We start from the raw sequence: 27045 nt of genomic DNA, 5'->3' as shown, positions 1-27045 counted from the left end.
CAAGAGCACATCAAAACAATCATCCACCATGATCAAGTAGGCTTCATCCCAGGCATGCAGGGATGGTTTAATATACGGAAAACCATCAACGTGATCCATTATATAAACAAACTGAAAGAACAAAACCACATGATCATTTCATTAGATGCTGAGAAAGCATTTGACAAAATTCAACACCCCTTCATGATAAAAGTCCTGACTGATTTTTTTTAACCTCTGTTTAGGTACAGTAGCCAAAAGTAGTCAAGGAATCCCCTGAGGCAACACTCTTGGAGTTGGAGTAGTTATCTTCAAATTCTGTAGACAACTTTTCACCTCTCACAACAGAATATCTTGGCTGTTTCATACCGTGACTAACAACACTTTGGTTCACTCCTTCCCCGTTTCCCCAAACATTGATTTATTATTTATTCATTTATTTATTTATTTATTTATTTATTTATTTATTTATTTATCGGTTCTTTTTTTCGGAGCTGGGGACCGAACCCAGGGCCTGCGCTTCCTAGGCAAGCGCTCTACCACTGAGCTAAATCCCCAACCCCGATTTTTATTTATTTTTATGGTCATTGTAGCAATCCCCACCTCTGAAGTCAATTTTTCTAGGGCCCCCAAAAACACCAGGGTTTGGTGATTCACCAGTAGAACTCAGAGGACTCATAGCTCCTGGCTATGATTCATTATAGTTACGAGATACCCAACCAAGTTAGCAAAGGGAAGAGTGCATGAAAAATACAGAGGAAAGTGGGTCTACATTTCCAAGGATCTCCTAGAAGAGTCATGCAGGATATGCTTCATATGACAGCATAGTGTTGCCAACCGAGAAAGCACCCTAAAGATTTAGTGCCTGGGGTTTTTAACAGGAACTAGTCATGTAGTTATTCTCTAGCAAGCAAATATCCGAACTTCACACACTTAGATCTAATCTATATACAGTAGGAAAATCATAATATTTTTAGGTGTGGATTACACCTTACATTTTTAAAGGAGTAAGTTCTTTTCAACTCATGATTCTCCTACCTTTTCCATCTGGGCTTCCCTTATTTCCTGGTTATTGTACTGTAACTCTCTAGTATTCCATGCCTGTCCTTGTGTAGCTCTCGGGAGCCCTCTCAAATCGTCATACAAGTCCTCTCCAACCCGGACCACTGAGAAAAAGAAGAATACACTTTTATCTGGTGTGGGAGATGCTGGGAAGGGAGCCATGACTGGAGGAGAGCCTTCTCAGGTAAGTTTAAATGTTCTCCCTCACTCTCTACTTTGCCTGACAGTGTGATTGTTTCTACCATCGACCTGGGGGTCTCTCTTTTGTCCATCTCTCTCCAAGGGCTGTTCAAAAGATGCATTTGCTTTAAGTTTTTACCAAACTTTGGAAAATTACCAAGTGCTTTTGTATTTCCCTAAACCTTAATGCCTTGTAGCAGATTCTTAATGAGATTGTTGTGATAACACAGCCTTGCTTCCAGGGGACAAGAGTCAAAAGGAGTGTTGCACGGAACCATTGCGCTTCCTCCAGCTATCTGGTTTTAGGACTTTTGCCTCTTATACAACCAAAACTGAGGTTCTAGCTTAAACTTCATTCACAATAGCCTATGAATGTTTTTATGTCATATGGACAGTTAGTGACATGACTCTTAAGCAGGTACCTCAATTTTATGTATTTATTAAGAAATTTGTACACCATATTATCTGTGTTATCATTTGCTACACAGTAAAGTGCCCTAACCCTTGGAAGATTAAGTTAAAAAATATGTCTTCATTCCTAAGTTCCTTGGGTTTGAATTGAAGGTAGCAATTAAAAGCTTGGTAGTTTTGGTACAGGATTTCTAGAGAATTTTGTCAGAATGCTGGCCAGGGCTATGTCATCTGAAGGCCTGACTGTGAGAATTTCTTGTGAGAATTTCATTCCAGGGCTACTGAAGAAGGGACCGCCTCAGTTCCTCATTCCACAAGCTTCCACAAACCTACTTGTGAGAACAAAATGGCTGACTTCTCTCAGAGCAAACAATCCAAGGGACAGGTTATATGTACAAAGCTATAATGCTTTTAATCCCCAACTTCTGAGTTAAGCCTCATGCAGGTCATTAAAAGCAAGTCACCCAGATCTGTTATTCAATACAAAGGGAGCTGAGCGACACCTCAGTTGACGGAATCAGTGTATGTAATCAATTGTGTTGATTATGTATCAATTATTAATACATAAAATTTATGTTAAAACTATTACAATACTATCGAACCTTTTAGCCTTATTCATTATTTATTATTTTTATTATTTGTAGTCTTGGAGAGCAAATCCAGGAACTTACATGTAACATGAGTAGTCTACCACTATCTTCCATCCTTAGCACTGTTAGATACTTTGTAAAAACAAAAAATTTATTTTTATCAAATTCATGTTTGCCCCTAATAGGAACTAGTATTTCTGATTCTTAGATTTTTCTGTAAGGTAGGCTATTTGTGGAAGAAAGTTGCCATTTCTGGTGACCAAATGAGGCCTTGTTACAGAAAAGTGTAGTAAAGAAAGAGGGTGAGGCTATTTCTGCAGGCCAGTCAGGGATGCCCATTCCTTTCTGCCAAGAGAGGTAAGGGGGAAATAGAAAGATGTGTCTGTTGCACTCTACATTATACCATGTAAGCCTCAGAGTTTACGACTCAGCATCTTAGATATTAAAGTCACCTTCTTCTCGTAAAGCTTTTGTAGTAAGCGTATATTTTTGTTTGTATGAATTTAATGTTTTAATTTTTTAAAGATTTATTTATTTATTTTATATGAGTACACTGTAGCTGTCTTCAGACACACCAGAAGGGGGCATCAGATCTTATTACAGATGGTTGTGAGCCACCATGTGGTTGCTGGGATTGAACTCAGGACCTGTGGAAGAGCAGTCAGTGCTCTTAACCACTGAGCCATCTCTCCAGCCCCATGTTTTAATTTTTAAAATTATAATTGCATCGTTTCCATCTTGTCTTTCCTCCCTCCAAGCCTTCCCATATACTTCTCACTCTCGTTCAAATTCATGATTTCTTTTTTACAATAATTATTGTTTTTTATATATATGTGTATATACATATGAATATACATCATATATATTCATATATGAATATATACTAGTAATTCTTAAGTACATAACCAAGTATGGGAAGCCCTCTTTTGAGTTGTTACTCAGGGTTGTCCAAAAGACACCCAAAACATAGACTACTGCTCTTTGCCTTAGTTGCCCTCAGAGGTGTCAGGTTAGTCCCTATTGCTGAAAATACCATGCACTTTAGACACAGGACCCAAAGACTAACTGAGCTACAAGTGTATGTTTTTGTATTCTTTCCAGTTCCTATATGTTTAGGGCCAGTATGTGGTTATGCTGTTTGTTACCTCTTGGTAAGATAACAAAATGAGGGGCAGAGGATCTCCATGTTGAAGCACAAATTGTTGTTCCAACTTGATGACCTAAATATGATTTCATGGTATCATAAATCTCATTCATATTACATGGAGCATTAGGCCTTTGTATTGATACCTCTGTAAGAAAACTGTGTCGCTCTGACCTGGGGTAGTTTTTCAAATTATAGAAGAAGTACCAGTCGTGAGCTGTGGCTATCATATTCTTTGTCTCTTGCAGATGGAGAAAGTGAAGAAGGGACGAGGGGCAACTTCTGTTTCTTCTGGGGGTCTTGGGTCCCCACTGAGAAGATGCGAGCCTCCTGAAGACATTTCCAAGAGGTCATCTCCTGTGAAATCCAAGTAAGCAATATTTCCCTTGTCAGAACTCTGATGGTTAACAGTCAAACTTAGTTTGGTTCTGTCCAAAATTGTGGCTTCTGCTCTCACAAAAGCATGACCAACAAAACGGGGTGAGCAAGACAAATACCTACCTTTGAGGTATGTGCTACATGCTTATATATCTTCTGGATAAATGAAGGACCATTTATAAGTTCATTGCTTGGTAACATATATAGGATTCATATTTACCAAAATTATATGTTCATCATTTTCTCTTTAAATTCTTCAATTCTATTTTTCTCTTCTTTATTCCCTCTGGAATAATCCTTTTTCTTTTGGTGAACCATATCTAGCTCTAGATTGAAGTGATTTCTTTGTGTGTGGGCATCTGCTCACTGTCTCTCATTATTGGAGCTTAACAATTTGCAGACTGTCTCCAAAACAAAGTTCTCATGGCCTTGAACTGATCTTTCTCCCTCTGCTTCTACAGTGCTGAGATAATAGTTAAATGTTCCCACACAACACAACATTTTCAAATAAAACACTTCATTTTTATTGTAGATAGATAAACTAAACAAGAACAGTATAAGTAAAAAAAACAATTTATGATCATTGTCCTGTACTCAACAAAGACAATATAAATAAAAAACAGATTTAAAATCATTGTCCCAAGTTACTAAAAAATTGTACCAACAGTAATTGACAACACTGATTCAGTTGAAGGGTCAATAAGATGACTTGCTAAAGGTGCTTACCATAAAAGTCTGGCTACCTGAGTTTGATCCTTGGAATTCATCTATAAGTGGAAGGAGTTGTCCCCTAACCACTACACTTGTCCCATTGCACACAACACTCTTCATGTACATACACATAGTAATAATAAATAAGTGATTTAGTAACAACTTAATCCAGGAGTGCAGAGGTATAATGGTACTCAGAAGTTTTTCTATGCAGTTATATAGATCATCTTCATGCAAGTATATAATGTCCTTTGAGCAGCATATATCCCTCAATGTAACATTTGAGTGGAGACCTACCTATATGAAGTGAGGGTCAGGCCTCAGTTGGAGCCTTGTTCATCTGAAGCTTGTTCTTATTGTGTCAGCATTTTATGTTCAATTGGTGGGCTTCTTCAAAACTACTTTGAGGTTGGAGATTGTCTTTTATTATTTTTCTTGTTTTTTAAAGATTTATTTATTTATTTCATATATGTGAGTACAATGTCACTGTCTTCAAACACAGCATTAGAGGGCATCAGATCCCATTACCATTGGTTGCTGGGAATTGAACTCAGGATCACTGGAAGAGCAGTCAGTGTTCTTAACTGCTGAGCCATCTCTCCAGCCCATCTTTCTTTTTCTTATAAAGAAATACATTTAATTGGGCTAGCTAACAATTTCAGAGTTTTAGTCCATTATCATCATAGCAGGAAACATGGAAGAGGCATGGTACTTGAGAGTTCTACATCTTGATCTGAGGGCATAGAATGACCAAAGAATACCTTAAAATGCCTATTATTGAAGACCAGTTTTTTAGGCCGTGGGTGGTCTGATATAATTTACGGGATTATTTCTATCTTTCTGTACCTGTTGAGGCCTGCTTTTTCAAATTATATGGTCAATTTTTTGAAAGTACCATGAGGAGCTGAGAAGAAGGTATATTCTTTTGCTTTGGATAGAATGTTCTATAAATATCCGTTAAGTCCATTTGGCCATGACTTCTCTTAGTCTGTTCACGTCTCTGTTTAATTTCTGTTTCCATGATCTGTCCATTGATGAGAGGGGGTGTTGAAATCTCCTACTATTATTGTGTGAGGTGCAATGTGTTTTGAGCTTTTAGTAAGGTTTCTTTTTTTTATATGTAGGTGCCTTGTATTTGGGGCATAGATATTTAGATTGAGAGTTCATCTTGGTGGATTTTCCTTTGATGAATATAAGTGTCCTTCCTTATCTTTTTTTGGTGACTTTTGGTTGAAAGTAAATTTTATTCGATATTAGAATGACTACTCCACCTTGTTTCTTTGGACCATTTGCTTGGAAAGTTGTTTTCCAGCCTTTCACTCTGAGGTAGTGTCTGTCTTTGTCTCTGAGGTGTGTTTCCTGTAGGCAGCAGAATGCAGGGTCTTCATTGCATATCCAGTTTGTTAATCTATGTCTTTTTATTGGGGAATTGAGTCCATTGATGTTAAGAGCTATTAAGAAATAGTAATTACTACTTCCTTTTATTTTCATTGTTAAAGGCAGAGTTATGTTTGTGTGTCTCTCTTCTTTTAGTTTTGTTGCAAGGAGAGTACTTTCTTGCTTTTTCTAGGGTGTAGTTTCCCTCCTTGTAGTGGAATTTTCCATGTATTATCCTTCGTAGGGCTGGATTTGTAGAAAGATATTGTGTAAATTTGGTTTTATCATGAAATACCTTGGTTTCTCCATCTGTGTTAATTGAGAGTTTTGCAGGATACAGTAGCCTGGGCTGGCATTTGTGTTCTCTTAGGGTCTGTATGACATCTTCCAGGATCTTCTGGCTTTCAGAGTCTCTGGTGAGAAGTCTGGTGTGATTCTGATAGGTCTGCCTTTATATGTTACTTGACCTTTTTGCCTTACTGCTTTTAATATTCTTTCTCTGTTTTGTGCATTTGGTGTTTGGACTATTATGTGCCAGGAGGAGTTTCTTTTCTGGTCCAATCTATTTGGAGTTCTGTAGGCTTCTTGTATGCCTATGGGTATCTCTTTTTTTAGGTTAGGGAAGTTTTCTTCTATGATTTTGTTGAAGATATTTACTGGTCCTTTGAGCTGGGAGTCTTCACTCTCTTCTATACCTATTATCCTTAGGTTTGTTCTTCTCATTGTGTTCTGAATTTCCTGGATGTTTTGAGCTAGGAGCTTTTTTCATTTTACATTATCTTTGACAGTTGTGTCAATGTTTTCTATGGTATCTTCTGTCCCTGAGGTTCTCTCTTCTTTCTCTTCTTGTATTCTGTTGGTCTATGACTCTTGATCTCTTCCCTAGGTTTTCTATCTCCAGGGTCTCCCTTTGTGATTTCTTTTTGTTTCTATTTCCAGTTTTAAATCCTAGATGGTTTTGTTCAATTCCTTCACCCATTTGGTTGTGCTTTCCTATCATTCTTTAAGGGATTTTTGTGTTTCTTCTTTAAGGGCTTCTATTTGTTTACTTGTATTTTCCTGTATTTCTTTAAGGGAATTATTTATGTCCTTCTTAAAGTCCTCCATCATCATTTAAATTGTGATTTTAAATCTGAATCTTGCTTTTCTGGTGTGTTTGCATATCCAGTATTTGCTTGTTTGGGAGAGCTGGGCTTGATGATGCCAAGTAGTCTTGGTTTCTGTTGCTTGGGTTCCTGTGCTTGCCTCTCGCCATCTCTGGTATTAGTTTGTCTTGCTGTCTCTGGCAGTGGCCTGACCCTCCTGTAGGCCTGTGTGTCAGCACTCCTGTAGACCTGTTTTCTTTCAGCTGGATCTGGGAGCAGAGAGCTCTGCCCTCAGTTGTGTAGGCGCTCCTGGTGACTGGCTTTCAGCTCTTGGTGCAGGCAGATACCCTGCCCTGACTGCCCTAGGTCCCTGCACCCAGGGGGGCACAGATGGCACTAGGGCGATTCCCTTTTTGGGTTGGGAAATGTGGGGCAGAAAATAGTCTTCTTCTGAGTTCTCAGGAGTGTCTGCACTTCTGAGGGTCCAGCTTTCTCCCCCACAGGATTTGGGTACAGAGAGCCATGTGACCGGTTCAGTCTGCCACTGACTGCTCCTATATTCCTGTATCCAGAGGCATTATGCAGTTTCCTCTTAGGCCAGGGAAGTAGGAGAGGTGGGCAGAAGTGGGCAGGACTGTCCTGTGGTCTCAGGATTGTCCACACTTCTGGGTGTTCAGTTCTCTCCCCCCATTGGATTTAGGTGCAGGGAGCTGTTGGATCAGTTCAGATCAGTCAAAAATTCTCATCATAATGATAGTGCCTTTCTTCTGGATTAAATGGTGGATGTATGGACACTTATTGTTTCATTCTTTACAACTTAACATATTTTATAACCTTTACTTTATTTTTTTTAATTTTCTTTTTTCTTTTTTTGTTTTTTTCGGAGCTGGGGACTGAACCCAGGGCCTTGCGCTTGCTACGCAAGCGCTCTACCACTGAGCTAAATCCCCAACCCCTACTTTATATTTTCAATATTGAAGAAAGACAAGAAAAAGAAACTTGATATTAAAAATGGTGTCACACATAAGCAAACTCCATTTATTATTGACATTTTACAATTTTAAAAATTATTTTATATGCTTGGGTGCTTTGCACACATGTATGTCTGTGCACCAGAATATGTCTGTCTGTTACTCATGAAGCCCAGATTCCTGTGGAACTGGCGTTAAATAAGGTTACATGCCACCATGTAGGCACTAGGAATTGAAATTATGCCCTCTCTAAGAACAGCTGGTGCTCTTAACCACTGAGCCATCTCTCCATCTCTGGGTATGTTTATGGGAGAGTTTCTAGACTATGTTATTTGAGGTAGAAAGAGATGCCCTAAATGTGAATGATACCATTCCATGGGTTGGCAAGCTGATCATCAGTGGTCATTGCTGTTTCCTGACTGCAGATACAATGTGACTATCTGCCTAATCCTTTTACCATCATGCCATACTATTAACCAACCAGCAAAACAAACAAAAAGCACAAGTCTTCTTTCCTTAATTTACTTTTGTCAAATATTTTATCACAAGAAGAAAACTAACTAGCACAAAGGGTATTTTGCATATGTCAAAATAAGGATCTCATTGCTTTAAATCATATGCTCATAGAAACCCATAGACTTCTTTGGCAGATACATGGTATGGTTATCCACTCACATAGATAAGTAACCATAGGGCACTAGGGCTTCTTGTATTGGCAGTTCAGCTGCTGTTTTGTCACCATCATTTGTTTCTTATCCGACCTTTTCCCTGTAAAGTATAATTAAAAATATCAAGTGATACCTGGTCCTCCAGGTATATGTATTTACCCATTCCATAATACTATATGTTTAAGTCTTACCAAAGGATCATTTGAATTTGGACCAATTTTTAAGCCTTTCTCTTTAGATCGTTTCAATTTTAAAGAATTATTAGTACTCTTTCATCCACATTTGTTTTATCATTCTCATCCCCTCTATCAGTAGATACATACCATTATCTCCCGGAACTTTTGAAAATAAGTTGCTGACAATGTGTCCCTCAAAAACAAAGGCATTCCTTTATTTACTGTGATGGTCGGTCTTCATTGACAACTTTGATTTGGAATCACCTAGTAGACACACCTCTGGGTATGTTTTTGAGGAAGTCTCTAAAGAGGTTTAACTGAGAAGAGACCCACCCTGATTGTGGTACCATTTCATAATCTGTGGTCTCAGACTGAATTTTAAAAAACAGAAAAAAATTAAAAGGAGTAATATTGAGCACCAATATTTAACTTGTTCTGATTCCCAACTGAATGAAATGTGACTCACTGTCCCTCTCCCACTGATGCTGCCAAACATCATGGTGGTCCCTTAAACCATAACCCCAAATAATGTTTTCTAAGTTACTTTTGTCAGGTATTTTGTTGCAGGAGAAGCAAAAGTAACTAATACATATACCCACAGTACATGAAAATTAGAAAAATTAACTTTGATTTATAAACTATATGTAGCTTTGGTCAATTATAGCCCAGGATTGAATCTGCAAAGAATTCCACATTGTATTTGATAATTTAATCACCGTAGTCTTCTTTATCTCATTATTTACTATTTGTTTAGTTTTGTGTATGTTTGATAGGGTTTTTATATAGCCAGGACAGTCTTGAACTTACTGTGTAATTAAGGATGGCTTTGAATTTCTGATTATCCTGCCTCCACCTCCCAAAGTCTAAAATTATAGATATGTGGAGTCCCTTACTCTTTGGTCTCTTTTAACCTGTAATGATTTTGTAGTCTCATTTTTTTCATGATCTTAACATAGAAGCTAGTTCATGTGATGGTTTGCCTTTGACTTAGGTTGTTTTGATGTTTATTTAAGGTTAGATTCAGGTTATGCATTTGGACAGAAACCCTGTGGCAGGGATGTTGAGTCTTTGTTAGCATTTCATATTATGGTGTCAGTTTGGGGGATAAGGTGGTGTATATAGGTTTTCTTTTTTTTTCTATATAAAGTAATAAATTTCAGACTGCTGGCTGAATTATACTGACTCAATCACATAACTCTCTCATAGCCAGGGTGTAGACTGTATTCACCATTCTTGGCATTAAATAGCAATGGAGAAAATAAAATCAGATTCCAGGATAGGGGGCAGGGACTCCTTTGGAGTTCCACTTTGTTGTCTGTTCACGTTCCGTTGTGTAAAGCTGTCTCCAGAGAGTTATTCTTGCCATTCACTGTACTTATGTAGGTGTTTGTTAACTCTTTTTTTGTTAATCATGCAGATTGTATAATTCTGCTCTGTGCATTCCTTTTGAATTCTCTATTACAGTATTTTCAACCTGTAAAAGTTAAAGTAGCAAAATAAAACTAAAAACTGAAAAAGCAAGGCAAATAAATATCAGAACTTGGGTGCCAGCCCTGTCCTCACTCTTTGTATCTCTTTGGGAAAAGTCACTTATTATGCTGTCAAGTCTGGTGTTCTTACAAAAACTGTGGTTAGTAGAAATTTCCTGCCTGCATCACTGACAATTAAGTAGGTCTTGAATAAATAGGTATGAAGATACTTCAAAATAAAGCTTGAGAAAAATCACAATGGCTCCTCTCAATTAATTTAAGTTTAATTTGTTTCTTTAGCTAAAACACCTATTCCTGGGAACTAGAAAAATAGCCTTGTCAGGCTTCCCTTGGCTCAAAGTAGTGTGAATCAGTTGCCCGGAAAGCCATAGAACCTGCCAGAATGACTGTGTTTTGTTCAAGATTTCTTCCTCTTCTATGATGTCCAGCGGGGTGCTAAATCCATATAAGCTATACAGAGGCAAGCTTTCCTGGAAACTCTATACATATGTAAAATTGAGACTTCAAAGACTGTATTCTAGATTTTGCTTGTGTATTGTACATTTCTCTAGCTGTGTGTTTGTGTATGTGTTAGTATATTCTGTTCATTAATGAGAGGTTGGGATAGGGGAGCATAAACAGAATTTTATCCCAAATAATCTATTCTCACTTAACAGGTAGAAGGGGTTTGTTTGTTTGTTTGTTTGTTTGTTTTTAATATGTTGTCATGAATAGTTTACTTATAATAGAACCTCACAGTGGTGCAACATGAACTTCCGTATGACCATTATGGGTCTGACAGACCTGCAGGCTTCTGCCAGATAGAGAACGTGACCTCATTTTGCATTAGTGAGCCCTTTAAAGCAAAAAAGAATGTCATGTTGGCATTCAGGTGATAGCTTTGTGACTGCTAGGCTGTGACCAATTCAGGTTTTATATTAGTTGCTTTTCTTATAACTGTGACAAAATACCTGACAGAAACAATGTGAGGAAGGTTGAGTTCTGCTTAGAGTTTGAAGGTAAAGTCTATCGTGGTGGAAAAAGCATAAGCCCAGGAGCTTGAAGCAGAGAGAGACAAATGTTAGTGCTGTGCTCCTCACTTTCTCTTTGTGGTTCAGCACCTTACCTCATCAGTGATGCCACCCATATTAAGATTGGGGTTTTCCAGAATCAACTAATGTAGACCCATAGGGGCTCACAGAGATGGAAGTGCCAACCAGGGAGCCTGCATGGGACTGACCTAGGCCCTCTGCACATATATTACAGCTGTGTAGTTTGTCTTCTTGTGGGATGCCTAACGGTGGGAGCAGGGCCTGTCTCTGATCTGTCGTGTACCTTTGGGACCCTTTCCTCCTACTGGGTTGTCTTGTCTAGATTTAATAGACAGAAGAGGAGGTGTCTAGACTTATTGTAACTTGAGATGCCATGGCTGGGTGATATCCATGGAAGGCCTGCCCTTTTCTGAAGAGAAACAGTAGATGGGATTGGGGGAAGGGGAGGTGAGAGGGAAAAGGTTGGCAAGAGAGGAGGGAGGGGAAACTGTCAGACTGTAAAAATATATACATACATACATACATACATACATACACACACACACACACACACACACACACACACGCATGTGTGGAAGGAAGGAAGACTGCAGATCAGGGTGTAAGATAGAAAGAGGGGAAGAAAGAAAGAAAACTGCAGGTCAGGCTGTAATATGGATAGATGGATGGATGGATGCAAAAGTACAAAAAGAATAGATTTTTTTCAGTTAAAACTTTTTCAAGACACCCTCATAATCACATTCAAAGGTATGTTTCTGTGGTGATTCTAAATCTAATGAAATTGACAGTGAATATTAATCATTTCCAAGTACACAGTCCAGTTGTAGAGATTCTTCTTAGTGAGAGTGGTGTCTGCAGAACCATCATCTATGCGCTCATTCATGGGTGGAGATAGCAGGCATACTGCAGACCCCTGAGGAACGGCCCATCTCTTTTCACACTACTTAGAGAAACTCAGAGGAAAGGCTCCCTGCAAGTGAAGAGAACTTCCTACAACAAAAGAACTACAAAGGTCAGGTTGTTTGTGTCCAACACCCTCCTTAGACTTACTGATTAGAAAACTCAAACTTTACTTCTCAGGGAGTATAATAAGTGCAAGGAAAAGCAATAGTTTTCGCCAGTGCTTCTGTTACTGAAAGTGCCACCTTAATGAGTCAAGGTAGACATGTCTATGGGCGGGGAGAATGTTTCTCTCCATCCACCACAATGTATTATTCTTTACCATCACTTCTCCCATCAGGTCTCATCTATCCTTGCCTTTACCTTTGTTGGATGGGGGTATCTATGGCACCTGTATAATGTTCTAGGGAGTGAGTAATATGTGCCGATTGTGGCAGAACATTAGACCAAATCACTCTGTTACCCTCACGGGTTATGACAAACACGTAGTGCTTTATAGCTGTGAGCAGTGTGGATCTCTACCTCAGAAGGCCATTGTCACCATGAGAAGGCAAATAGAGGCTTTCCAACATGGGGACAACTGAGGATCTGCCTATCTAACAGTGTCCTTATAGTACTTAGTGACAGTGCAGGAAAAGGGGTGTGGCCAAGTAAAAGACTTTCTGTTGTGTTTATATACATTCTTTGAAGTAAAACCTAAGTTTTGCAACTTGTAGGAAAACATTGCACAGTAGAAAACTGGCAACATGAAGGAACAGTACAGCATGGCTTCCCACTATCGTTTGTCTGAGTTGGGCCATGATAAAACACAATGACCAAAACAGCTTTGGTAGGAAAGGATTTATTTTGCTTATTTCATAGTGCATTACTGAGAGAAATCAGGGCAGGGATCTAGAGACAGGAACTGATGCAGAGGACATGGAAGGAAGAATGCTGTTTACTGGTTTGTTTTGCATGGTTTGCTCAGCCTGCTTTCTTATAGAACACAGGACCACAAACACGTGGATGGTGCCATCCACAGTAATCTTGGTCCTCCCACATCAATTATTAAATAAGAAAATGCCTCACAGGCTTGCCTCAGGCCAATCTGGTAGGGGCATTTTCTCAGTTGAGATTCCCTCTTCCTAATTGATTGGAGCTTGTGTCACGTTGACATAAAACTAGGCAGCACAAGTTTATCATCCTGGTTTTGGTTCATATCATTGTTAGTTTTTGAGACAGCATTATCTTTAAAATGCCTATCTTAGCTAGGGTTTCACTGCTGTGAAGAAACACCATGACCAAGGCAGCTCTTATAAAGGAAAACATTTAATTAGGGCTGTCTTACTGTTAGTCTATTCTTGTCTTGGTGGTAAGTATGGCAGTAAAAAACAAGTTATAAATCTTGATCTGAAGGCAACAGAGGGGAATATTATATGAGACATCAAGATCTCACCTTTTCCAACAAGGTCACACCTCCTAATAGTGTCACTTCCTGTGGATCAAGCATTCAAACACATGAGTCTGTGTGGTTTTTTTCCTCCGATAATAAAGCTTGAAATAAAAAAAATAAAACCAGTTTGTCTATTGCCATATGCTGAAACCAAATCCAACTCTAGTGTTCATCTAAAAAGAAAATAAAGGGAATGCTCAGTAATCTGTCTTAACTTGTTTCACATTATAACAAAATGTTTGAGGGTTGATGTCTCATAAGGAAAAGAGGTTTGTTTTTGGACCACAGTTTTCGAAGGTGTAGAAGTTGAAGAGCATTGTACCAGCATTCCCTTGGCTTCTGGTGAGGTACCCATGTTGCTGCTTCATAAGGAAAAAAGAAGAAGAAAAGTGGGCACATATGAAAGGTCACGTATATGTGAGGTGGGGAAAGCTGGTTCACACTCTAACACATCCTTATAGTAAATAATCCAATCCCAGATAGTGTGGCTTGGGGCCAGTAGGGTGATTCATTCATTGTATAAGGGCATTTGCCACCCAAATCTGGAAACCTGAACCAAGAGCCCACATAAAGATGAAAGGAGAGATGTGACCCCACAAAATTTTCCTCTGACCTCACATTTGCATCACAGCATGGACACATGGGGACATGCACACACACACAGAGGTCTTTTGTTGAGTAATCATATCCAAACCATGTTACTAACCTGTCCTAAACATTGTCACAAAACACAGATAAATTTAGGGCAGGGTATTACCAGCTAGATTTCTTAAAATATTTCTCTTGGGCTAGAGAGATGGCTCCTCAGTTAAGAGCACTGTCTGCTCTTCCAGAGGTCCTGAGTTCTATTCCCAGCAACCACATGTTGGCTCACAACCATCTGTAATGGAATCTGATGCCCTCTTCTGGTGTGTCTGAAGACAGCTACAGTGTACTCATATACATAAAATAAATCAATCTAAGCAATTTCTCTTTCTTCCAAGAACATCTTACAGGTACCGTGTATTTCATTTGGATGACTTTGGGGAGTATATTCTAAACCCTACAATTGATTCTATATAAGGATGAAGTTAAATAGTTTCCTGGAGCAATTTTTCTTATGAAAAATTCGGTGATCAAGTTCAGTATCTGTTATGCCTTATTTTGGTTTTCCAGGATAACTGCAAAAACATATCCACAGTCTCCAAAGACAGTGAAGCCCCCATACATAGGGTCTCCTGTGAAGTATTACTTTCCACCCACTCCAAGTGAAGAAACACTCAAGAAGAAGGCAGAGAAAGAGAAGAGTAATAAGGAAAAGGAAGGTGCCACTGGTCGGCAGACCACTGTTCTACCCAGAGAAGAAACCCTGGAGAAGCCCATGGCTGACAAGGATGCCACTGAGAAGTATGTAGCTGATAAGCATGCAACTGAGAAACATTCTGCCACCGGAGGGAAGGCTGAGCACAGTGCAGGTAAACCTTCTCTATTAGTGTTGCTAGTTTGACTTAGCTTTCCCCTCATGGTTCTCTCTCTGTTCTGATCCACATAGCACGCTTTCATGGTTTTGGGTTTTCCCTAGGACAACCCATCCCCTTGTACTGCTTTCTTGGGCTTGCTCGTAAGTTTTGAATCCTTTTTCTTCCTGAGGAAACCTAAACCTCGAGTCTTCTTGTGGCTGTAAGATTTCCTAGGAATGCTAAGATGAGCCGCATACAGCCTATATGTGCACTTCCGCATGACAAAGCACTAGCTTTAGTCCTTAAAGTCTCGGTCTTGCAGTGAGTTCATTAATCAGGTAGAATTGTAGAACTTGCTCGTAGCCCTGTACTCAACTATTTCTTGCCCCTACTGAGGAGTGAACATACTAGGGTCAAACTAGCCCATTGCAGCTTCTGCTGCTTAGCACTCTTTTGCAGTGTTTGCCATCACCATGCTGAGTTAAATAGTGGTGTGTCCATTTCTGTGTGAGTAGACTCACTGTGTTCCTTTCCTCTGCTCTATCTATCTATCTATCTATCTATCTATCTATCTATCTATCTATCTATCTATCTATCTACCATTTGTCTGACTGCCTCAGGAAAATCCACAGCAGGCAACCACAGATGCAGGGGAGGCTGCAAAGATCCTAGCTGAAAAGAGACGTCAGGCTCGGCTACAGAAGGAACAGGAGGAGCAAGAACGGCTGGAGAAGGAAGAACAAGACAGGTATACAGGCACTTAGACTTGCGTGATCTGTTGTAAAGGTGGGATTCAAAAAATAGCTTGCTTTTCTTTTTACAATGTTTATGTTGCCAAAACCTGAACAGCAGTATTGGGAATCCATATCTAGATGTATGGACTGCAGGGAAGGGGTTTAGGACACTGCATTGTCTTCTACATCTTATTGATGAAGAGTTGTTCTTTTCTGAGGACCTAGAAACTCACATTTTCAGGATCTAAATGTTACAGGTACCTTCTTTCCCCTTCTTAGATAGAGAAATGAAGCAACTCTAGTAGAACTATAAGGAGAGTTTGAACTTTTAGGATAGATTGAGTCTTCCTGGAAAGACAGAAGATTCTGGATATAGAGATCATGACTCTGCTTCCCAAATGATCCTAACTTGTGCTCAAATTCAGGAATGAAAGAGAGTCAGTCAATCAGAGTCCCAGAGATAAGGGGCTAGAGAGAAGAGCCAACTCACGGGAATGAGTTATGTGGAGATCGTCACCTAGACTGAGACAGAAGATGTTATTGCTGTGCTTCTCTAAATGTTGGAGAGGATCTTATCAGAAGTGTCTGGGGAACATAGTGGAAATGTGCTTGCTCTAGTCTCATTCTACTGGAGCAGTTCATCAGTGTTTGAAAGCCACCGTGCTAATAGTACTAGAACACTTTTCTGTGATACTGGTAGTCCTACTTTTTTTTATCTTTGTGTTCGGAAAGGAAATGCATCGTTAATGAACAAAGTCAATTTAATCACTACAAAGATAAAGAGTGGTCTTGGGATAATCAGAGCCCAATCCTGTACCATTTAGACAATGGGAACATGACAGGATTCAAGCAATGCTATAGCACAAAGCCAGCACTGAATTTAAGATAACAAATAATAATGTATTCCTGATCCTTTAGAACTTTATAAAAAAAATCTTGGTGGTTTCTGATTAAATGTTTGTCAACCTATTTTTTAACAGTTGGGTGATAGATCCCTTCTTCTTCTGAACATCTCATATTTTTTTTTTACTCCGACCTTTTGATCAATATCAATATGTTTTGTTATTGTTGGATGGTGTATTCAAGCTGGTTTGGATGAGCTGGAGGTTAAGTAAGGGAAATGACAGGTCATAAATCATGGGATTTCAAATGACAGATTGATAAAGGTAGCCACAGAGATAACATCCCCCTAAGCAGGTGAGTGACCTGATTGTTGTTGTGTACTTAAGAACTGATTGTTTACCTTCCAGCTACTGTCTTCTCCTTCACATTTCCTTCACAGCACAGCTGCAGAAAGAATTCATTCGCTCCTGTCTTTATTTTCCCAACTCAAACCCTTCACACTTCTACATACCCTCAAATATTTCATTACCCAATTCTTAATTTGATGGAACTTGTTCTTGTTTTTTATTCTTATTTTTTGTCTTTCTTACATCTCTCCTAAATGTTGCCTGGACTCCAAGCCCTTAGTCCTTAACTAGCTTTTTGCCTGACAAGTCTCACTTGCACACAGTGTTGCTGGCTATTGTCTCTGGCATCCTTCCAGTTTCCTTTGACTTCAAAATATTTATGGCTGACAGTTGATGCAGCAGTTTCGCTTAGCCATGAACTTGTTCTCATTCCTTCTGAGTCCATTTCCCCTTTACCTTTGTTCATCACCCATATCTGAAGGTAACTGTAACTTTGTTTTGTAAACCTTCCATACTTTGCTGCAGTACACTGAAGACTCCTGAATCTGCGCCTATGTCCTGAATTTACTCTAGAGCTGCATTGCATTATACCATAACATCTAGATATATGTGAATTGATGGCCTTATTAGCCACATATCATTGTTTATTGTCATATAACATCGTTTTATAACTCATTTCCTTATCTCAGATAGCTGTTAGCTAGCATTTGTCTTTAAGGCAAATCCTATATTTTCAAGTATATTTTACTGTCTCATATTTACCTCAAATTCAGCATTTCAAAGGCAAAATTAGAGTATGTCACCCAGACTTCTTCTTCATTTCATGCACTCCATACTCTGTCTACCCCATTCCTGACATCTCAGAGCTACTTTCAACGTTTCTGTCATCCTTCATATCACATCAGTTATCAGTTAAGTCTTCATTGGCTCTCATGTTAGCATTCATGCTCCTCCAGCACCAGATCTCCCAGAGCTGCTGTCCATGCTGTTTCCAGAGTTACTTTTCTTAAATAAATGTGATTGTCCTTGTTAGTGATTCTTTTGACTACAGGGTTTATCAAATCCTACCAAGTCTACCATGGACCGGCTACTCCTTGCCCTCTACCTTCTCTGTCTAGACCAGTCTGTAAACCTCCTCCTATGTTTCAGTATGCAGGTCCACAACCACAAAAACCTTTCTTTTGTTGTGCCTCCACATGAACTCATGCTCCTTCCATGTGATGACTCTTTCTTTCTCAACATGCAGGTTGACTATCTCCTGCAGCATTTCTGGACCTGGATTGGAGAGGGAACTGATCTATTCCTCTTTCCCCTTTGAGCTAAGCTTTCATATGACTAACGTAGCCTCATTTGTCTATAGGTTGTCTCCCTTTTCTAGCTAACATTTGAAAAGGCCAGAGTACAGTCTTTGATTACTGTTGCTTGCTGCTCAGTGAAGAGGAAGAAGCTCAACTAAAAGGCTGTCAGTAACAGCAGTGGGCTAAGTGGACTCAAAGGCTAAGATTTTGTGGTCAAGGCAGAAGAAAATGATGTATACATACTGAGACAAGTAAAAAGAAGGGGAAATTTCAGAGGAGATGCTAAGGTTTGATTTGCAGTATTTAGGAAGTAATAGACCATGGAAAGGCCAAAAAAAAAAGGTCTGAAAAGCTAAAAACTATCTGGTTTTAGATAAACATAGGTGCCTGTAGAACATACAGGTAGTTGGAAGTCAAATAGAAGCCTGAAGCCAAGATGAAATTGAGATGAATACACTTAACTCCAAATCAGTTTTCCTGTCTCTTGCCATAATGTGAAGCATTGATAGTACCACCCAAAAGGTGAGAAAGGAACGTACCAAACAGCCTGAGGCTGAAACATAGCGGACATCTCTTGGAATAGGACCACCTTCGCATCTGTTTTGTTTAGTGTCAATAACTAAAGTCACAGAAATGGGACTGCAACTTGAGAAAATGTAGCAAAAAATAAATAAAAAATAAAGATACTTGTGCTAAACTCTGGAAAGCCCAGTTATTGTCACTAGCTGTTGAGGCAAATATTTGTCCAAGTCATGAATCTGGGAGACTTTCTTTAAAGAAAAGGCTTACTAGATTAATCTGGCAACAAGGCCCTAAGAGAGCAAAAACATGATCCAGTTACAGATGGCTGTGACACCAGTGCTCTTAGAAATCCACAAAGCAGTCCCAGCCTCTGGGCTTGGGGATGGGCTAAGATATACAGTTGGATTCTTGGAGTTAGGGCAAGCATCCTTATACCCTAAGTCCAGTCTAGTGAAGATAAGAACTTCATGGGATTATAAAATAAATTACATCTAGAAGCTGAAATGGCTGCTAGGGGCCCATATTGAAATAAAGCTTCTTATGACCAGGCCACATATCCACCCTGGAGTCATTGTCCAAATGAGAACACAGACCTGAAATTGCAGGCAGAGTTTCACAGTTCTGTTCATACCTGGCTTCTCACTAGCTAAGTCTCTAGGTGACAGGTGTTTTGGGTGTAAACTAGGGCAGGCACTAGCCTTCCAATGGGTAGCAGCAAGGTAGGTTACAGGCAGGAGAGAAATGATACCACAACCTCAGGTGGCCAGGGGCTGTGTAAGAGGCCCTCACGGGAAGGAAAGTCAGTATTATCAGGCTATTGCAAGACATATTGAGGCTGAGAATGGTCTTGGGATTAGGCAATGAACAGATTTTTTTGGAGTTAAATTATTGAGAAGGTACAAAGACAAGAAGCAGCCTGAAAGAGGTAAGAGTGTTGTCATAGAGCAGAAGAAAGGCAGGTGGGAGAGAATTTAGGAAGGTGGAGTGGGATGCCTAAGACTTGAGTCTTTTTGAAGCTAATGGAACGTTAAATATTGAATGGCAAAACTGGCATTGGAAGGAATGGAATCTAGCAGAAGATGTCAGAGCAATGGGAAGGTATGCCATGAATTGCACGAGTTACTGGTAGAATTTATAGTCATTTACACATTAGGCAGAACAGACAGGAAACATTCTCAGTACTAATAGAGTGAATGAATGAGTGAAGTACAGAAGCAGGATGAAGTAGTCCCAATTTTCTCTGAAAAGTAGTGGTAATACTGTCAACTAGAATGAATGAGAAGGTTGACAAAAGGTGGGTTGTCCACATAGTCCAAGAGATAGGACTAAAGGTTACAAGACCAATCAGCTTTGTTTGAGCTTTCTAGCCAGTCTAGGAAATCAGGAAGGCATGAGGATCCTGAGGACCCGATGGTGGGAATTGGGAGCAAGAGCAGTCTCTCATGGTCGCAGGGAACCAGAAGCCTGGGGAGATCCTGATGGAAGGGAAAGGATGGAAGTTGTTTGTACAGTGCTCAGCAGGGAATGTCACCAAAGAGGCAGAAGGATGGGCTAAAATCAAATCAAAGATTGATGGTGAAGGTGAAGCTTTTTAAAATGAAAACTGAAACTACAGGAATAATGAAATAGGCAAAGCCCACACACCTCATCTACAAGACTAAAACAATTCAAGGCCTGTCCCTTGCACCAATAGTGGAGCCAACTATGATAAAAGGTCATAAAATGTGAAGTGCTGGGATTGAGATAGAGTCCACTGCATGAAGACTCTTGCTAGTACCCCATGACCAAGGCAAGGCATATCCATTAACTGCTGAATGATGACACTTTCTACTTGGTAGAGAAGCAAAACTGGGCTAGGATGAGTATGGTAACAAAAATCAAGAGAATGACAACTGTTCAAAGGTTTTTTTCAAGTCTAGAAGAGAGAAACTAGAGCAATATAGTGGTTAAGTAGATAATGACAATTGCAGCGGGTTAAGGGTGGCCTATGGTATGGAGCCAATGAAGAGAAGATAAAGGGCTCTTAAAGGTAAGAAGTTCTACACTTGGAGAAAATAAGTGATTTCCTATTTTTCCATGGAAAACTAGGCCTTTTTTTTTCTTTTTTTTATTAGCTAGCTTTAAAATACTTTTTAAGGGCAGTAAAGGAAATCTTTTCAGTAAGAAGTTGAGGATAAATTTCCCTGAATATACGCAAGGAAAAGAAATAAGCAGAGGCTGGGCGGTATGTGGGACTTCACTGAGGATAATGAGGTTTAAAGAGGATGTAGGACCATAGGGATACTACTATAACAGTCTCAATCTCTCTCGCACACTCTACCTCTCAGCTCTATCCAGCTCTCGTTCTCACTCTCTTGCGCTCACTCCCTTGCTCACTCACTCACTTACTTTCTTTTAATCTGAGAGAGAATGAGGTTGTGTGTATAACTATGTGAGCTCTCTACCTGCCCTGACTTAATTGGTCCGCTTGCGGTTTGCCTTTGGAGTCATATCGTCATCTTATGTTTTTTTTTCCAAAAGGCTGGAAAGAGGAGTTGAAAGAAAAGCAGAAGAGGAAAAGGTGCATGATAGAAAACAAGAAAAGAAAGAAGCAGCAGGAGGAAGAAGAAAGAAAGGCAGAAGAGAAGGCAAAAGAGAAGGCTGAGGAGGAGCTGTTGTCAAAAGAGAAGCAAGAAAAGGAAAAACAAGAAAAAGAAAAGAAGGAAAAAGCCATGATTGAAAAGCAGATACAAGCTGAGGTCTCAGGTTTTTCTTGTTATTCAGTGGCATTAATATTAGGTAAAAATCTGTTCAATTTGAATACCTCATAATAATTAAAGGATTTTCAAACCCGGTACTGGCTAGGTAAATGTAACTCCTGTAAAGTAGAATGTCATGGGTCCATGTCAGTTTGGATTTCTCACTAGAGGCAGACCATTGGAATAAGAACTGGGTTCCAAATGGTTTATTTGTAGAAAAATTTCTTGAATCTGTTGTGAGAATAAGGAAAGTCAGTAAACCAATGAATAAGTTATTGTGGATAACTGGAGCTTAGTGCCATTGGAACCCCTGAGACTAATGGTAACGACTTAGAATTTTCTCCCTGAGGAGTAAGGAAACTGGGCAATTTACTAACACTACTGTGTCTTAGTTGGAGTTTTATGGTGTCTGTGAAGAGATCCCATAACCAGGTGTGGAGCAAAACCTATTCAAAACACCACATTGTAGAATACTGCTTTTTGAGGAAATAACTTCTGGAAGTGTCTGCCTGTATGCACAATTCTGCCCACAAACACAGAGCCCTTCACCATCTGTGAAAACTATCTACAGGTGGTTTTTATGGTGGGGTGAGAGTATATGCACCTTGTCCAGCCTTACCTGCGGTGTCAGAAGTATGTTGCCTAAGTGTACATTAAATATTGAAATGTTGACTTTGAGGAAGATGATGGGAGGAAGGCACATGTGCAGAGTCCAGGGAACTACTCCACTGGTTCTTACCTTACTAAAGCCTGTGTCTTGCTTTATTTCTTTCAGAAAGAAGCAGCAGAAGCAAAGGCGCAGGATGCTGCTAAACAGATGCGTTTAGAAAGAGAACAGATCATGCTGCAGATTGAGCAGGAACGACTGGAGAGGAAGAAGGTAAGAGTGGAGTATCAGGAGGACTTAAGGTGAGGACAGAAACAGGAAGTGATCAGTCTATATCTTTATTATGTTTTTTTCTGTCATCATATTTTATTGGTTATTGAAAAAGGAGTAGTTAGAAAGCTCCATTAGATCAAAATGTGAATGCTTCACTCCTTCTTTAAAAGGGGGAACAAGAATACCCTTGGCAGGGAATAGAGAGGCAAAGATTAAAACAGACACAGAAGGAACACTCATTTTCAGAGCCTGCCCCACATGTGGCCCATACATATACATACCCAATTAGACAAGATGGATGAAGCAAAAAGTGCAGACCGACCAGGAGTGGGATGAATCACTCCTGAGGGCAGCCAGAATACAGAAATACAGAATGCCAGCAGCAAAACCACTGAACTGGAGAATAGACCCCTGCTTGGAAGAATCAGAAAGAACTGAAGAGCAGAAGGGGCCCGGGAATCCTTATGAACAACAATGCAAGCAAACAGAGCTTCCAGGACTAATACTTTACCTAAAGATCATACATGGACTGACCCTGACTCTGACCTCATAGGTAGCAATGAATATCCTAGTAAGAGCACCAGTGGAGGGTGAAGCCCTAGGTCCCATAAGACTGAACCCCAGTGAACTAGACTGTTGGGGGAGGCGGCAATGGGAGAGGGGAACACCCATAAAGAAGGGGCGGGAGAGGGATTAGGGGGATGTTTACCTGGAAAGTGGGAAAGGGAATAACAATCGAAATGTATATAAGAAATACTCGTTAATAAAAAATAAAAAAATAAAAAAAAAGAAAGCTTCATTAGTGGGCTGGGGATGTAGCGCAGTAGTGTGAGTGCTTGTTGATGTGGTCATTTGATTAACCCTCAGCTCTCAAAACAATAGAGGTCTTTTTGTGATTTTGAATTTTTCCATTTTGCCTTTCATTTCTGTCAGTTTTGTTACACATACACACACACACATATAAACACACACATACAGAGAGAGGGAGAGAATAAGAATGTTGAAGCCCTATTATTAAAAAATATAGTTACATTTTCTTTTTGAATTGACAATTTTATCATGAGATTCCTTTCTTAGTTCTTTTTCTGTGTTTTGAGACAGGATTTATTTATGAGTGTCCTATGTAAACATATAGTTTAGTCAGGACTTGCAATCTGAATCTAATTAAGCAGTGTTTGTCTTTCTATTGAAAATGTTATTTCTTTTAAATTTAACACACTTATGTATCAGGTTGGGTTTAAGGAGACTGATAATGCAGACCCATTTTGTGTTGTGGCCCAGTGTGGGCTTTGTATGGCTCTAGGTGTAGGAGCTAAGAGATATGGGGCCCTTTCTGAGCTACTGGTCACCTTAGCTTTCTATTGCATCGTCCTCTTGAATGGCAGACGGTAATTTGTTAATTTAAGGAGAAGAAAGAAAGCTGGTGTACAAATCGGATGTTAATTGTAGATCTATCTGTATTAGTGCTCTTCTTTGTTTGTAGCAGTGGCAGTAAGTCCTCCGCAGCACCAATGGGAAACATTTCTCTGCTACTTTTCGTCTGCTGACATTTTTTACAACTTTTCTGAGAGATATGAAAGTGCATATGGAGCCAATTTCTTTTTTATATAATTTTATTCTTAGAGGCCTCTTACTTTTCCCCCCAGAGAATAGATGAAATCATGAAGAGAACAAGGAAGAGTGATGCGTCTCTAGAAGTGAAGGTAGGAATTCAGATGGCCATTATGTCATGAGCGAAGGACAGCAGAATACATTTAGTGAGGTTGAAGGTTGGAGACAAATTAATAGAAAACAGACTTTTCCTGTTCTGGTCAAGGTGGGACTCAGGAAGGAACTGAGACCTTAAAGGAAAGAGGAGTTTCAGAGGTAAAAGATTCCCTCAGAGCAGTGGGGTGGTAGTGCAAGGAAAGACAGAGTAGTTGAAGGAAAAGGTGACATAATAATTAAGAGATACACAGACCTTCAAAGAACCACTTCCTGCTATGGCCCACAAGGGTTCTAAATACTCCCTGGTGCTTTCAAAAAAGTATTTGTTTTTTCTTTATGTCAGTCTTTCATCCTTATGTCACCTTTTGATTTCTTCCTCAGTCATTGCCAATAACTTCATTTTTTAAAAAATTTCTTTTTTATACTTATTTCTTTATTAGATACTTTTCCTCTTTCTCCCTCCCCCTTCTTTCCAAGTCATCCACCTTGTGTTTGTTTCCAGAAGGAAGACCCCAAAGTGGAGATTCAGCCTCTTCCAGATGTCGAAAATAAGATAAAACCAGTTGTCCCCAACAAAATAGGTGAGTGTGAGGTGTGCTGTTTGGATCCTTCAGTTAATGAGGACAGTGAACCTTCCTGCTGAAGGTCAGGGTCGTTCAGCTGGGCCCAAGGCAGCGGCTGCTGGCAGTTTTTCTTCCTGAGACATCTTTTCAGCACAAAGGCTCCATTTGGAAACCCACTGCCTTCTTTAGCTGCTCTAACTGATGGTTGGCCCAGGATGCTTTCCAGGGACCTTGACATCAGATATTACTAAGACCCGGATTGTCTCTTAAACTGAGGCCCTGCAGTCACTGAGAGTACGATCATACTCTCTTCTCCTATGTGAAGCTCACTACATGGACTTACAAAAATTAAACAAACAAACAAACAAACAAATAACTAACTAACTACTGTATTACTGGTGAAAGAAAAGATGAGAATAATTGCCTTATTATGTTTTTTGTTGCCTTATTAAATTTGAACATTATGATTCATCTGAAGACTTTGTTTTCTTGATCAGAAATCAGTGTGTTGAACACCTGCCAGAAAGTAGATGTCTCAGAGCGCGCTGCTCCAGAAACCTTCCCCCAAGACATTTTCTCTAATGGTCTTAAACCAGTTGGGGGACCTGTTCATCCGGATGCCCTAGATGGGAAGTCAAACAGTCTGGATGAGTCAACTGAAGAAGTTCAGTCTATGGATGTGAGGTATGTTCATTTAGGTTGCAGTGAAGCTCAATCTCTTTGCCAGTCCTTCCCAAGGACTCCGACCTTTTTCACATTTTCATTTCCTTTAGTTACTTCTTTACAATATACCTTTCTTATTGTATCCTTTCACTCAGCTTCCTCATCTGTAATGAATTACCTTGAAAGCAGGTCTTGTTGATACAGGAAAGCTGTCACTGGTGTAATAGAAGTATCTCAGATTTGGCATCCTAGAAGAAAAACCAGTGACAGGGTTTTAGTGGCATATAATGTTCTGAAGGAGGACTGTGGAGGGAGGGAAAGCACAAAGGAAAGATGGGTTCTCAATCTCAACAGGGTATCTCAAGGTTGGCTTTCCACCAGGGCATCATTTTTATGAGAGTGTGTGCGTGTGTGTATGTATGTATATATATGTATATATGTATATATATATATGTCATTCAGTGTTGGCCAGGCACTACAGGTTGAGTGATGCATGAGTAATTGTGACCATAGTGGCTCCTCTCTCCTCTCAGTTAAAGTTGACAAAAACAAGGATAACAGCGACGAATTTTTTTTATTTTTTATTTACATTTTAAATGTTATCCTCTTTCCCAGTTTCCCCTCCAGAAACCTGCTATCCCATCCCACCTACCCCTGCTTCTTCTAAGGGTACTTCTCACCCACCCACCCACTCTTCCTACCTCCCTCCATGACATTCCCCACACTGGGGCAGACACTGGCGACAGACCAAGGGCTTTCCTCCCATTGGTGCCTAAACAAGGCCATCCTCTGCTACATATGCAGCTGGAGCCTTGGTCCCTCCCATGTGTGTTCCTTTGGTAGGGGTTTAGTCCCTGGGAGCTCTTGTTGTTGGCATTGTTGTTCTTATGGGGGCTGTGCCCTTCAGCTCCCTTCCAACTTTCTAATTCCTGCAACGGAGAACCTGCTCTCAGTTCAATGGTTGGCTGCTAGTAATCACCTCTGTATGTGTTTCATGCTCTGACATGGACACAGCCATATCAGCTCCTGTCAGCTTGCACTTGGACATCAGCAAATATTGTCTGTGTTTGTAACTGTTATGTATATGGCTGATCCCCAGGGGTGGGGTGGGCTCTGGATGGCCATTCCTTTAGTCTCTGCTCCAAACTTTGTCTTCATATCTCCTCCTATGAACATTTTGTTTCCCCCTTTTAAGAAGGACTGAAGCATCCACACTTTGATCTCCTTCTTCTTGAGTTTCATATGGTCTGTGGATTGTATCTTGGGCAATTCGAGCTTTTGGGCTAATATCCACTTATCAGTGAGTGCATACCATGTGTGTTTTCTGTGATTGGGTTACTCTCACTCAGGATGATTTTTCTAGTTCAATCCATTTGCCTATGACTTCTATGAACTCATTTTTTTTGACACCTGTAGTACTATGCCATTGGGTAGAATGTCCCAGATTTTCTGTTTCCCATTTCTCTGTTGAAGGGCATCTGGGTTCTTTCCAGCTTCTAGCTATTTTAAATAAGTTCTTCTGTGAACATAGTGGAGCACGTGTCTTTTTTATATGTTGGGGCATCTTTTCAGTATATGCCCAAGAGAGGTATAGCTGGATCCTCAGGCAGTTCAATGTCCAATTTTCTGAGGAACCTCCAGACTGATTTCCAGAATGGTTGAACCAGTCCTGGTAATCCTGCACCAACAATGGAGGAGTGTCCTTTTCTCCACATCCTCGCCAGCA

General features: G+C 39.9%; 1 protein-coding gene across 1 annotated transcript in view; it reads left to right on the top strand.

Moving 5' to 3' along the window:
- Positions 1-24751, top strand: part of Map7d2 (MAP7 domain containing 2) — a 55530-nt gene extending 30779 nt beyond the window's left edge. The window contains exons 6-14 of the mRNA XM_032889631.1: positions 1095-1225; positions 3615-3736; positions 14741-15056; positions 15660-15772; positions 20052-20062; positions 21298-21506; positions 22282-22386; positions 24033-24089; positions 24596-24751. Coding sequence (XP_032745522.1) covers positions 1095-1225; positions 3615-3736; positions 14741-15056; positions 15660-15772; positions 20052-20062; positions 21298-21506; positions 22282-22386; positions 24033-24089; positions 24596-24736 — 1205 coding nt within the window. The 3' untranslated portion in view covers positions 24737-24751. The remainder of the gene's footprint in view (positions 1-1094; positions 1226-3614; positions 3737-14740; positions 15057-15659; positions 15773-20051; positions 20063-21297; positions 21507-22281; positions 22387-24032; positions 24090-24595) is intronic.
- Positions 24752-27045: the final 2294 nt, after the last annotated feature.

The sequence above is a fragment of the Rattus rattus genome, chromosome X (assembly GCF_011064425.1).
Source record: "Rattus rattus isolate New Zealand chromosome X, Rrattus_CSIRO_v1, whole genome shotgun sequence".
Lineage (NCBI taxonomy): Eukaryota > Metazoa > Chordata > Mammalia > Rodentia > Muridae > Rattus > Rattus rattus.
Note: the sequence above shows the minus strand (reverse complement) of the source record. Positions and strands in the feature narration are given on the sequence as shown.